Source organism: Oryx dammah, unplaced genomic scaffold (genome assembly GCF_014754425.2).
Source record: "Oryx dammah isolate SB20612 unplaced genomic scaffold, SCBI_Odam_1.1 HiC_scaffold_27, whole genome shotgun sequence".
NCBI lineage: Eukaryota > Metazoa > Chordata > Mammalia > Artiodactyla > Bovidae > Oryx > Oryx dammah.
In genome coordinates, this window is record NW_024070211.1 from 47,372,887 (window position 1) to 47,386,972 (window position 14,086).

Here is a 14,086-nt window from a genome sequence, read left to right on the forward strand (position 1 = left end):
AAACGGGTATATGCTTTTGTCTTGGTCCAGATCATATTGACAGTCGCTCGCGTACAGTGTTTCTTAGGAGGGAATTTATCAAAGGGGTGTGTGTGTGCCGGGCGGGGGTGGGGCGGGAATGTGTGTTTCTGTGTAAATAGAGAAAAGAGCCCCCTGCTGGTGTACGATCAATAAGTAATGACCTCATCATTAGATTCTAATTCCCTTTTAAAAAGTCATTCATTTACAAGAGAACCGTGGAGAGTTCCAAGTTAAAGCAGGCGGGGTGGGAAGGCACTTCTAGAAGAAAGGTTAAGCTCTCCCGGACGCAGCACGCGGTCGGGTCGGGTCGCGTAGAGTCAGGCAGGAAGCTCAGAGCCCAGCCAGCGGGCGGCGGGGCTGGAGCGCGCCCGGGAGGCGGGGCCGGCGGCGGAAGCGGCGCACTGGTCACGCGCGGCGACTGAGGCTGGGCGCCGTCCTACCCCGCCGCCATCCGCGCGCGCAGGTGGCTTCCGCGCAAACCGCCGAGCGGCCGGGGTGGCTGCAAGCTCGAGGCAGGTCCCCGGTGGCGTCGCCGCCGGCCGCCCCTGGCTCGCGGCCCCGCCTCCCGCGGACGCTGATCCCCTTGCTGTTTTCCCCCGGGGGCCCACAGCGAGTCCCTGGGTTTTACCCCTCGGCCCACCCCCTCGCCTCCCGTGGCCCTGGGCCACTCCACGCTAGAACCCGCGCGGAACCTCACAGGGAGTGCCAGTGGCGGCGTCTGCCCCACACTGCGCTGTGCCTCCTGGACGAGCCTCTGCGGCCCGAAAAGTGCTAACGGTGGTGCGTGCGCCGGACGCAGGTGATGTGGCAGAGCGTTGGGGACTGCTCTGCCCCGCACAGGTCCACTCAGTTCCTCCGAGGGAGGCAGGTTTTGGGTCTCTAGCCGGAAGTAATCCCAAAGGTGATGCAAGGGGTGGGCGAATTACGATCATCCTGTCAAACCACCAGTGTTTGGGGTCTTGCTCCGGGTCAAATCCTTAGAGGAGGAGGAGGAAGAAGAGAAAGCCTTGCCCTTTCTACTAATAAGCCTGAGTGCTTGCCAAAAGCCTGATATTGCCGCTAATTTCAGCTTTTGCAATGAAGGTAGACTTTTCTAACACCATCTTTGTGTGATTTAGCTGTCCACAGGGAGTCAAACTGTGGAATGAGAGGATGAAACTAATCCTTTCTTTTGCACTGTTAGGGGTTGCCATAAACACCATTTGTTAAAAAGCATAATTATGTTGGGAAAGTGCCTGATGAGACAATTAAGCTACATAAACACACTGAAAACAAATGAAAGCCAGAAGACGCCCACACCCCTTGTGTAAAGCAATTTTTTGTTTACATAAAAACGAAAGAGGTCTGAGCTGCTCTATTGCAACAGTGTTATTAATGTCTACAGAATCCTAGTGACCCTATTTTTTCTGAATTTTCAATTGTGAGATGATGGTCACAATGTGAAAACTTGGAACTAACAGTGAAGCCCTGTTATCTCCTCTTCGGTTAAAATGATCAGGCCTAGTGAACAGAAGCCATTGGATTTATACACGGAGAACACTATTAATTACACCACAGCATGTTAGCTTTAACTTATGAGCTTAATGTGTGTCTCAGAGTTGTACACCATTCTCTGCAGTATCCCTCGCAGGGAGGACTTTTTACCTGTCACAAAATGTTCCACAGTAAAATTTACTGAACTAGTTCATGAGGGCCACGTTCACTTTTAGCTATATTTAAAAGAGGTGGAAATACGATGACCTGATCTTTAAAAAGGGGAATTTTTTTTTTGCAATATTTAAACTTAAGTTCATAATATCATTTGAAGTTTGGAAAGATAACTAGTTGAAAATACCATTCTGGGGTATTGAAGAAAGTCAAAGCAACCTCCAAAACTTGTATGATGATTCCATTTTCAAAGAAATCAGTCACATTTTTGGCTGATTATTGAGTAACATATCTGAGTACTCCATGTCACCTTTCAGTTCAACGTACAAAGTCCTGTGAAAGATTTTAAACTGGTTTAGGGACTATGGAGATCAAAGTACAAGAGGAACTTAGTCAAATAGTTGTCATTTAAAACCTCCAAGTGAATCTCCTTTATTTGTTCATCCATGGCATGGCTGGTGGAGGTACCCTTTCTGTCCGAATAGTTTTTGTAAGAATCAGCATATTAAGTAATCTCTTGTTTCTCTTTTCTGTATTTCCCCAATAATCTTATTTAACAAAAGTATCATGCTTCTTCAAAAACAGGATTAAGCTATAGAAGGCAATATTTAAAAGAGTGACATACTTAAAAGTTTCCCGTGACAGAATTCAGACTGAGTGCTTGATGGCTATTTTCTAGTGTGTTACTGTCTTCACATATTCACATGTGCATGACCGCATGTGCATGGTTTTTTGGCTGAGTCAATGTGAGATACAATCCTTTAGGTGTTACCTACGAATGAAATAGTAAAGTATTCATGTTATGGCTACCTGGTTTCCAAACAGCTATGACTTTTTAAATGTTTAATGAATGTGAAAATATGAATAAACTGTAGAAACCAAAATGAAGACTCGTTTTTCTCCTTTCCTAGAAGGAAATCACCATGTCTTCTTGCCGAGTGGGGCTCCGTTTGGCTGCCTGTTTATTAAACATTTCAGAAGCCAGAAAAAAGTACGTTGTTGAGAACATAGCAAAAGCTGCTCTTCTTGAAAGAAATGGTAGGAACAACAGGCAATAGATGTGAATATGTAGTGTTTTGATAATAATAATTTTTTTTATTCTGCTGACAGTGTCTGTAGAACACACTTCTGCTTTCTTCCTGAATTTTCTCCCTTGTTTTTGGGCTATCATAGCTTGGCTTCAGGATGCTGAGATAGATCACTTACTCAGATGTGCATATACACTCTTTTCCAAATGCCTGCATACCATCCACAAGCATACTGATATTGGAGAGTGTGTCTGAAATGCACGTTGTTCAGGATATTGACAGACTCCTGAAGAGGATATATTTACATACAGATTTAATGTTTCCCTCATGGGCCATGTGTATGATCATTAATAGAATGAGCATAATTCATTATGCTTTTTATTCAGCAGGTTAAATAAAAAATAAACTTGTCAAATACCAAGTACTTTTCAAAAGCACTCCTGCCAGCAAAGCACAGGCTGTCATTATAGCATTAATATTTCTACTCCATTTTCTCCGTGTAAAGACTCTTAGGCGTTTAAGAGATGTGTGTAAGATCATTCAGCCATTCAGATTCAGAAGACTGAAACTCAAGTCTTCTTTACCCCCAGACCAATATTTACTATTAGAGATGCTACTCGTTCTCTTTTTTCTTAACCTTTGTTAAAATGTTCATGTGATGACATATAGTTCTAAATATTATTTGTTTTTACTTTCACACATACACAAAACACAGTGTATTTACAGGTTTACCATCACTTAAATACAAAAGCTTTGTTATTAAATCAACGGCTTTTTGGCAACAGGTGAGTATTAGGGTCATAGCCCTGAAGCATTTGAAACCGTCTATTTTAATTTCTGGTTGTCATTTTTTATTTGGTTATTGCTTTTCATGAGAGAGAGGTGCTTTTCTTAGGCCTGTTTCTAACACTGAGCACATTTAAATTACCATCTAGCAACTTTGGGGGGCTAGGAATGTCTGTGAAAATTCCTGATAATTGCTGATAGGAAAACTCCTCTGGAGTCAGCATGCAGGTGTGCTTTTGCATTCTCTTTGTGGGAAGAGCCAGTTTGGGCCCCACATTGTTAGATAGTACATCTAATGGGATTGGGTGAATGTGCAGAGACACATTCTGTGATTAAGTGACCGGGCAGAGACATTTGTGGAAGTCACACACTGATGGACACCTGGGTCTCAACTCACAGTTTTTATCAGCTAATTAGTGGCAGCAGCTCAAATGGAATTATAGCTATTATAATCTATTACAAATACCAAACAATTTACTTCTGCTGAGATTCATACTGACAGCTCCTCCTGCCAGAAGTAATTTTTTTTTTTTATATGCATGCTTAAGAAATTGCAGGAGAGAGTGTTTCATTCTTTCAGCATTTGAATCAATTGAATCATATGAAACTGAGAATAAAAGCTTTTCAGAAGAAGATTTCGGATGAAAAAAATAAAATTATCTCTTTTCTTCTAAAAGCTATAGTATGTTGAAAAAAACACATAAAAAGGAGGTTGTATGATCTCGTTTCTGCTCCGTCTTTCATAGTTTTTAAAATGCAGGGAAGGTAGCACTAGTTAAGAAAATGACCTGCTGTTTTACAGATAATTTAAAGGCATTTACTTTTAAGTGAGTGGAATCAAACTATATCACCTATATTTTTTCCAATTAAGCAATGTGAAAACATTTAAATGGTCTGAAAGGTCTTATGTAAAGAAAGCTGAGTTATAAATTTTAGACCTACACCAGGGTAGGTCTCTATAGATGCTCATTTGGCTAGGAGTGAGTGACATAAGTTTATCTTTTCACATTATTAAAATTAATAGCATAGGGCTGCTATAAGCTCTGTAGTTCCGTATGTAACTTATTTTCCCTCTCCTTGGAAAGATTAATTGTTAAGCTGCCAGGGGACAGGGCGACAAAGGTATAATGGCATAGTGAAAGGCTTAATTACCTCCTGAAAACTTTTGTCCTTCACTTTGAATTTGCTTTTGTAGGCATACGAGGAACTTTTAAGGAGCTTGAGCAAGGCTTGTAAACTTCAAAAATAACTACGGGGTTATGGGTGGCCACCATATAAGGGTATGGCAGCTTTCTCCTCCAGGTTACACGTTTCAGTGAGTCACACGTGGCTGGAGGCTGGAAGTTGTTAACATCTGAAGGCTGTTGGTGGCCTTTGAAAAGGAGATGCTGGAGTCAGAACAGTTTCTAATAGGCAGGTGCATGTATCCCAGGAACCTCTGCTCTAGGCACTAATTGGTCTATCCTAGTTTTTCCAGATGTTATTTTTTGATCTGGTTTGATCTCTGGGTTTGGAAGGAAAAATTCACAAGGCGCAGAAGATGAGATTGAAAGGGAACAGAATTTAGTGTGATACGATTTGGTAATAGAAGAGGCTATCGTCTTGGACTGAGTTAAGAGAACTTTGACAAATTCAGAAGCAAGTGCAAGAGAAGGTCTCTGATAGACACTGAAGCTTAGTATCTGAGCTGAGCCATCCGATTGTAAAGGAAGACAATATAGGAAGTGGACATTACTGTCTATGAATTTCCTGACTAGTCAGTGTCACTTCAGAGGTCACCCCTTCCCCCACATTTTTCTGTTAAGCTAAATTTTGTTGTATCAAGAAAAATAAAGTATTGAAGTTTCACCAGAGGAAAAAAATTCTTTCATTTATGTGTTGTTTTTTTTATATAGGACAGAGACATCCTGAAGTATCAGTGCTCAATATATTTTCTGATCCAGAGTACAATAGATCAGTCATTACAATAGCAGCTTCTATTGATGAGTTAGGTAAGATTTCAGTTTCTTTTTCTATATATGTCTTTTGGTGAAGGGTGGGCTTCCAGTAGACCCAAATGGTCCTTAATCATTGATTTCCTGTGTTAATCTGAATACTCTTTGCCATACATAAGAAGTCTACCTCAAAATTGCATTTCTTCGTTTTTCTGAACAGGTACATCTTTGAGATATGCATTTCCTACTTCCTCTTCATTAAAATGAATCTTGGGGTCCAGTATTTAATAACATTCTTTCCCTGAAGATGATCACATATTTTTTGTGGTTAAGAAAAATATCTTCAGATTTTAACCTGTGAAGTTGTAGTGTTGAATTTGGTTTCACTGATAAGTTGACTTGAAATGAAACATGCTAAGCAGTTGTGTTTTGAGTCAGGAGCCTGAAATCTTGAGATGGTCCCTTGGGTGAAATGAAATGGGTTTCATGTGTCCTGCTGTAAGATTTAGTGGGACAGCTTGAATTTGAAGGATCATACTTGATTAAACAAAAATATGTATTATCTTCAGCATTGCTTGGTAAAGAATTTAAATTATTTTCAGATAAACTTGGTTTCAGCTGAGCAGATTGTCTTTTCTCAAAAGGTATGTTTGTTTGGAAAGCAAAGAGCTGATGGATGATTCTCAGCAAATGCAGGACCAATTATGGTCATGCTGCTGCTAAGTCACTTCAGGCGTGTCCGACTCTGTGTGACCCCACAGACATCAGCCCACCAGGCTCCCCCATCCCTGGGATTCTCCAGGCAAGAACACTGGAGTGGGTTGCCATTTCCTTCTCCAATGCATGAAAGTGAAAAGTGAAAGTGAAGTCGCTCAGTCATGTTCGACTCTTAGCAACCCCATGGACTGCAGCGCACCAGGCTCCTCCATCCATGGGATTTTCCAGGCAAGACTACTGGAGTAGGGTGCCATTGCCTTCTCCGAAAATGGTCGTACTGCACTGCTAATGAAAACTCAAGAGTAATAACACTCTGAGGTGTCTATATGTATTTAGATAGAATAATTAATGAACCTGGAGAAGGAAATGGCAACCCATTCCAACATTCATGCCAGGATAATTCCATGGACAGAAGAGCCTGGCAGGCTGCAGTCCATGGCATTGCAAAGAGTTGGACAAGATTCAAAGGACTTAATACACACACAAAATTTAATGAAAATCTAGTTATAAGAGCAAAACTAAAATACTTATGGTATACTTTTCAATTGTATTTTTGTCTTTGTTGTTCAGTCACTAAGTCATGTCCGGCCCGTCTCTCACTATCTCCCAGAGTTTGCCCAAGTTGATGTTCATTGAATTGGTGATGCTATGCTATGTTTGTCTATTTTAATATAAATTCATAAAATATTCTGAAGATGACAAGGAATTTTATCAGATTAATTTGATAAAGTTGAAACAATTGGAAGTAACCAATTGTAAAAAAAAAGATACAACGTTTTTTAAGGCCAATAAACTTTGCTTTCTTCTTCCACTTTGGGAAGTAAAGAGTTGGAAGAAATGTGAAACTTTATGACACTTGGGAGGCAGGGAGAGGGGAAATGTTGGATCTTACATTTTTCTTTATTTTGGATGAAAAAACAATCTTCTGTACATTTTATGAAAGGAAAACAAAAGGACAGTAATAATTACAGCTGCTTCTTTAAATGCAATTGAGAATTTAATGATTTTATTTTACTTTTTTTTAAATTTTACATTTTTAAGGCAATTCCATTCTGGCTGCCTGCTTGGAAGCCTTCCAGTCTATCAATATGGAGGTTCAGGAGGGGATCCATCCTTGCCTGGGAGCAGTGGACCTGATTCCCATTTACCCTCTTTCTGGTGTCGGAGTGGAAGAGTGTGGAGCTGTGGCCAGAAGTAAGAGAAAGTTTGGGGAAGTGTGTTATTCCTTAATGGAAACCATTTTTACAAATCAGAACAGCTTGTGACAATATAATCACTCCTCAGTTCCCTGGGAAAAATCGACCTTGAAAAATTGTGTCAACAATAAGCTTTCATGGGTTGCAGTGGCACACACGGTGTCTTTGTGACTCATCCTTCCACTTTCCATCCCATGACGCTGTGGAACACTCAATGCTGTGGGATGCAGCCAATCAATCACTGTGTCCCCTTACAAATCCACGATAGACCATGAGGAAACAACACTAGTTTTTAATGAGTTCCTTAGACTCTTCAGGGCAGAACGATGGTGTGTTTTGCCCATCTGTGTTCTATTTTCTTGAGCAGGGGTAATGATGAGGTTGAAAACCCACTTAAATGTTAACTCCTACCCCTTTTTCCTCTGATTCTTTTTTTCTTCTCTTTTTTCCTTGTGTACAACTCTCTTTAAGATTTTCTTTAGAACTGAACTGTCACATGCTTGATTTCAGCCCCAGGGGTAAGTTTAATTTGGAAAATTTGAGCTATGTCACTTGAGGTGTTTTTGAATTAAGCAAATTGGGAGAAAAGAAAGACCTTTTGCCTGGACTGTCTCGCTGGTTAATTATGAGATTCAGAGGCCCATAAGCTTTGGGGGAAAGTCCGCTGTAGGATGATTGCAGACTTCTCTCTATGACCTCAGAAATCCTCTGTGGTATTGCCTCATTTTTAGGTAACCGGGAGGTGTGTAACATTTGGGATGTCGATTTGGACTCTAGCTGAGCTACGTCAAGCCCTAGAAATAGGAAAGGAGGCTTGTTTCCAAAGGTGTACCTCACTGCTTGTGCTGCGTTTTTAACATGACCTAACAATCTGTGGATTATTTCTCTGGGGAAATCTCGGCCCAAAATTTGGTTTCCTTTTCCTCTAAGAAAGAGTTAAAACTCAGCATAGGGGAATATACATTTCACATGAAAATGAAGAGTTCAGAGTTGTTCAGATCAGAATAATGATTTTAATTGTCTTCAAAACAATTATGTTCGGTTATATTAAATCTCAGATTAGCTAGTACAAGAAGTTCTTCATTACATCAGGACTGGTCCACCCCAGATTCTCGGCCAGCATAGGAACAGTTGACAACAGGAGGGTCTGGACAGAGTATTTCTCCCTTCCTTTGCCCTTTTACTTCATTGGCAGCTACTGTACCTCATGATTTAAACATGGACATTTCTAATTAAATGTGAGCTCAGCTGCATTCTTGAACTAATTTATAACATTCAATTTGAAATGTAATAGCTTCAGTCTTCATCTGATTAAAAACAGTCATATACTGTACATGGTTACTATTTTGATGCTCCAACATGCAGTTTTTATTTTTACATTCTCCTTTCTACACAGCTGTTCATCTAATATCATCCAGTTTTTTTAAGTTTTTGAAAATTTTTTTGGTAACAGCATGCTCAGGCATTCTTATGAGAAAGAAGTGTTCATATTCTAGGATCTCACTGTTCTCAAAACAGTGACAGGATGTTTTCTACTAGGGTAACTGCTTCTCATGGAAACTACATTAAAATAATAATTTAACTAACTTTCTTTGGAAAGAAGGGCAATGGAGAACATTCTAGTGATGTAGAATATAGTTAATATGTCTGTTCACCTATGCTTTATGTGCAGAAATCCTGAATAATATATTTCAAACGTTTTGATAACAGTTGGAAGCTTGCTTATTCCTTAAGGAAGGGCTTCGTAAAGTAGGGTCCAAAATTGGTGTTCAGGGAACTTATAAATAACATTAGAGTCACTTGAAGTTTTTTATGATGTGCATTTGTATATACATACATAGCTACACACACATAATTTTGCATATAATTTTAGTTTAAGAACTTCTACCTCTCAGTTCAGTTCAGTTGCTCAGTCATGTCCGATGCTTTGTGAACCCACGAACTGCAGCACGCCAGGCCTCCCTGTCCATCACCAACTCCCAGAGTCCACCCAAAGCCATGTCCATTGAGTCGGTGATGCCATCCAACCATTTCATCCTCTGTCGTCCCCTTCTCCTCCTGCCCTCAATCTTTCCCAGCATCAGGGTCTTTTCAAATGAGACAGCTCTTCGCATCAGGTGGCCAAAGTATTGGAGTTTCAGCTTCAACATCAGTCCTACCAATGAACACCCAGGACTGATCTCCTTTAGGATGGACTGGTTGGATCTCCTTGCAGTCCAAGGGACTCTCAAGAGTCTTCTCCAGCACCACACTTCAAAAGCATCAATTCTTCAGTGCTCAGCTTTCTTTATAGTCCAACTCTCACATCCATACATGACCACTGGAAAAACCATAGCATTGACTAGACGGACCTTTGTTGGAAAAGTAATTTCTCTGCTTTTTAATATGCTGTCTAGGTTGGTCATAACTTTCCTTCCAAGGAGTAAGCGTCTTTTAATTTCATGGCTGCAGTCACCATCTGCAGTGATTTTGGAGCTCCCCAAAATAAAGTCAGCTACTGTTTCCACTGTTTCCTCTTCTATTTCCCATGAAGTTATGGGATCAGATGCCATGATCTTCGTTTTCTGAATGTTGAGCTTTAAGCCAACTTTTTCACTCTCCTCTTTCACTTTCATCAAGAGGCTCTTTAGTTCCTCTTCACTTTCTGCCATAAGGGTGGTATCATCTGCATATCTGAGGTTATTGATATTTCTCCTGGCAATCTTGATTCCAGCTTGTGCTTCCTCTAGCCCAGACTTTCTCATGATGTACTCTGCATAGAAGTTAAGTAAGCAGGGTGACCATATACAGCCTTGATGGACTCCTTTTCCTATTTGGAACCAGTCTGTTGTTCCATGTCCAGTTCTAACTGTTGCTTCCTGACCTGCATACAGATTTCTCAAGAGGCAGGTCAGGTGGTCTGATATTCGCATCTCTTTCAGAATTTTCCACAGTTTATTGTGATGCACTCAGTCAAAAGCTTTGGCATAATCAATAAAGAAGAAATAGATGTTTTTCTGGAACTCTCTTGCTTTTTCCATGATCCAGCAGATGTTGGCAATTTGATCTCTGGTTCCTCTGCCTTTTCTAAAACCAGCTTGAACATCTGGAAGTTCACGGTTCACGTATTGCTGAAGCCTGGCTTGGAGAATTTTGAGCATTACTTTTCTAGTGTGTGAGATGAGTGCAATTGTGCGGTAGTTTGAGCATTCTTTTGCATTGCCTTTCTTTGGGATTGGAATGAAAACTGACCTTTTGCAGTCCTGTGGCCACTGCTGAGTTTTCCAAATTTGCTGGCATATTGAGTGCAGCACTTTCACAGCATCATCTTTCAGGATTTGAAATAGCTCAACTGGAATGCCATCACCTCCACTAGCTTTGTTTGTAGTGATGCTTTCTAAGGCCCACTTGACTTTACATTCCAGGATGTCTGGCTCTATACCATCATGATTATCTGGGTTGTGAAGATCTTTTTTGTATAGTTCTTCTGTGTATTCTTGCCACCTCTTCTTAATATTTTCTGCTTCTTTTAGATATATAACATTTCTGTCCTTTATCAAGCCCATCTTTGCGTGAAATGCTCCCTAGGCATCAGTTCAGTTCAGTTTAGTCGCTCAGTCGTGTCCGACTCTTTGCGACCCCATGAATCACAGCACGCAAGGCCTCCCTGTCCATCACCAACTCCTGGAGTTCACCCAAACTCAAGTCTATCGAGTCAGTGATGCCATCCAGCCATCTTATCCTGTCATCCCCTTCTCCTCCTGCCCCCAATCCCTCCCTGCATCAGAGTCTTTTCCAATGAGTCAACATGAGGTGGCCAAAGTATTGGAGTTTCAGCTTTAGCATCAGTCCTTCCAAAGAACACCCAGGACTTATCTCCTTTAGAATGGACTGGTTAGGTGTTGTCTATTGACTTCTCACTGCAGATGATGAGAATTTAGCTTCCTTTCAGCACATCCCTCAGCCCCAGTGTATGTGCAGACACACACGCACACACACTTACATTTTTTGGTTAGTATTCAGTGGTCATATTATTATCACTATGTAAACATTATTCACGATGAAGCATTTAGACTTTTATTATTACTTATTATTTACTTACTGTAAAACCTTTTCTTTTTGCTAAAATGGATTGTTATCTTTTTGAAGGACTTGTTTGTTTACTTAAGTTTTTTATATCCTTGAAAGTGAAGTCGCTCAGTTGTATCTGACTCTTTGTGACCCCACCCCCCGGACTGTAGCCTACCAGGCTTCTCCGTCAATGGGATTCTCCAGTCAAGGATACTGAAGTGGGTTACCATTTCCTTCTCCAGGGGATCTTACCGACCCAGGGATCAAACCCAGGTCTCCCACATTGGAGGCAGACTCTTTAACCTCTGAGCCACCAGGGAAGCCCAACTTCCCTGGGCTTTATATACTTACCACTGATTTAACCCCAGACTCTGTCATTAATAACATTTATCCATGCATTCAGATAAAACACATCATGTATTGACTGTTCTATAAATTTTGTCTTCTTAAACAACTATCTCCTAGAACTCTTTGATCTGATCCAATTAGAACCAGTTACTCTAAATTTGTTGAGGATAACTGTCATCATAGCATTTCCTATTACTATTTTCCTAGGTTTTCCCTTCCTCTTTCTACATTTTGGATATCCTGGTTCCTGAATCCCACATGTTCTCTCCCCACCCCCCCACCCCCCCACCCCCGCCACCTTATTTTATGCCCTTGTTTTAGTGGAATGTATCCTCTTCTGGCTTTATAAAAAAGGGGGGGAGGGGAGGAGGAGAATAAATTTTTGAGAACTTACATGTCTGAAAATGCCATTATTTTACCTTCATACTTAATTTTTAGTTTGCCTAGGTATAGAATTATCTGTTAGAAATGATTTTCCTTTATTTTGAAGACATTGTATCAATTCTTATTTCCATGTTGCTGTTGAGACTTCTGAAGCCATTATGATTCCTGATCTTTGTATATGATCTGTGCCTTCTCTCTGGAAGCTTGTAAGATCTTCACTTTGTTTCTAGCGTTCTCGAATTTCTATGATGTGCCTTTGCATGCATCTGTTTTCATCCATTATGCTGGACACACGGTAGGTCCTTTGAGCCCTTGAAACTCATCCTTCATTGCTGGAAATTCTCTTGAGTTATTCCATTGATGACTTCTGTTTTCTCAGTTCTTTCTGGATGCCCCATTATTTGGTTACTGGAACTCTGTACTGGTTCTCTATACTTAAACTTTCTCTCTCTCTCTCTTTTTAAAATCGCTGTGTATTTTTACAATAATTAATTATAAATGTTCTCTACTTTATATCGAAAGCCTTCAGTAAGTTTTCATTTCTTCTATATTAGTTTCCAGGTGCTTTTATTTACTCTCTGAGTGTTCATTTTTCTAAATAACATCCTGGTCACATCTCATGAATATAGTAGCAATGTATAATTTTTGACAGTTTCTTCTTTCCGCATGTTGTCTGTTCCCTACCCCCATTTACACTCCCAGGTTGCTTTCTCCTGTTTTGTTTTAAAACCTTCCTCAGATGTCGGATGATCATTGGTTGGCTGTTTAATCCAAGAGTGGACCCTGAAAGACTGAGCGGATAATCTGAGGATGTAAGTGAGGTTTGTGGCCGGGTTGTTTCTTTGGAGAATTCCTATTTCAGTATCTTTGGGGTCTTTCTTCTTGGGTTTTTCCAGTTTCCTAAAGAAGAATCCACCAGTCTTCAGCCTGGAGTAGTCAGCTGTCCATGATTTAGGAACTGAGTTGCAGAAGAGGCTAGAAGAGTCTTAACAGTTAGTATGCAAATGTTGCCTTCATTCTCCTCTTTTCATGAATCCCCACTGCCCTCAGCTGTATCCCCTAGTCCAGACACACATAGTATTTACCTCTTATGTCTTCTGCCAGTTCCCCGTCCGTGTGGAGGGGGTGGGATCTAACTGCTGCTTAAACAGACTTTCCACCAGTCTCCCTGTTTGGAGCTGTGCCTTTAGCTTCTATCCCAGAGTGAGGTCGCTGGTTGTGACCGTTTCCAGGGGCCTGTGCTGTAAGTCAGGCCGCTTCTCTGCTGTCCAGGGTCTCCTGCTCCTCTTATATCTGTTCTCCAAGTTCTAGTGCCATCGCTTCCTCTTCTGTTTCTGTTTGTTTGAGGGAATCAATGCTTTGCAAATAGATCTCTTTGACATCTTTTTTCTGGGATTTTTGGAAGAAGTGAAAGTAAACATAGGGATGGATCTACATCTTCATCTTTACTTGGAAGTCCCTACTTCTCTGATTCCTCTTGGTGATTTTGATTATCCTGGATCCTTCAAGAGAGCAATGAATTCACCTAATTGGAACCAAAGATAAATTTACAGGAACATTACTCTTTTTTCTGACTTCTGCCTCATAATCACAGGTATTTAGTCTCAATTTCTAGACTTTGGTTATTTTTTTATAGACTGATTACTGGGGGCCATTGCGCTGCGTGTATGTTTTCCACTTGTTCCTTGCTCAGTGTTTCACGTGCCAGAGACAGTGTCTCTGAAATGTGACCTTGTTTCTCACTCACCCTCAAACCTTCCTAAGAAGGACTAAATGAAGATGGAGGGGCGGGGTCAGAGCAGGAGGTACTCAGACAAATCCCCCCAATGATTTGCCAGTGAAAGTGGGCTTAACTAACCTGTGATTTCATAATATTCTGCTTTGAAAGTCTAGACCATGAATAGCTATGAATATTGTAAACCATATGGAAACTTGCTTTTTGTGTTATGTCCTTAATCAAATGAAATGACATTTA

The 14,086-nt window shown here is 40.7% G+C and overlaps 1 protein-coding gene across 1 annotated transcript in view; it reads left to right on the top strand.

Moving 5' to 3' along the window:
- The first annotated feature begins 458 nt into the window (after window positions 1-458).
- FTCDNL1 (formiminotransferase cyclodeaminase N-terminal like) overlaps window positions 459-14,086 on the top strand; it is a 42,413-nt gene continuing 28,785 nt past the window's right edge. The window contains exons 1-4 of the mRNA XM_040228857.1: window positions 459-820; window positions 2,580-2,706; window positions 5,378-5,473; window positions 7,175-7,327. Coding sequence (XP_040084791.1) covers window positions 2,592-2,706; window positions 5,378-5,473; window positions 7,175-7,327 — 364 coding nt within the window. The 5' untranslated portion in view covers window positions 459-820; window positions 2,580-2,591. The remainder of the gene's footprint in view (window positions 821-2,579; window positions 2,707-5,377; window positions 5,474-7,174; window positions 7,328-14,086) is intronic.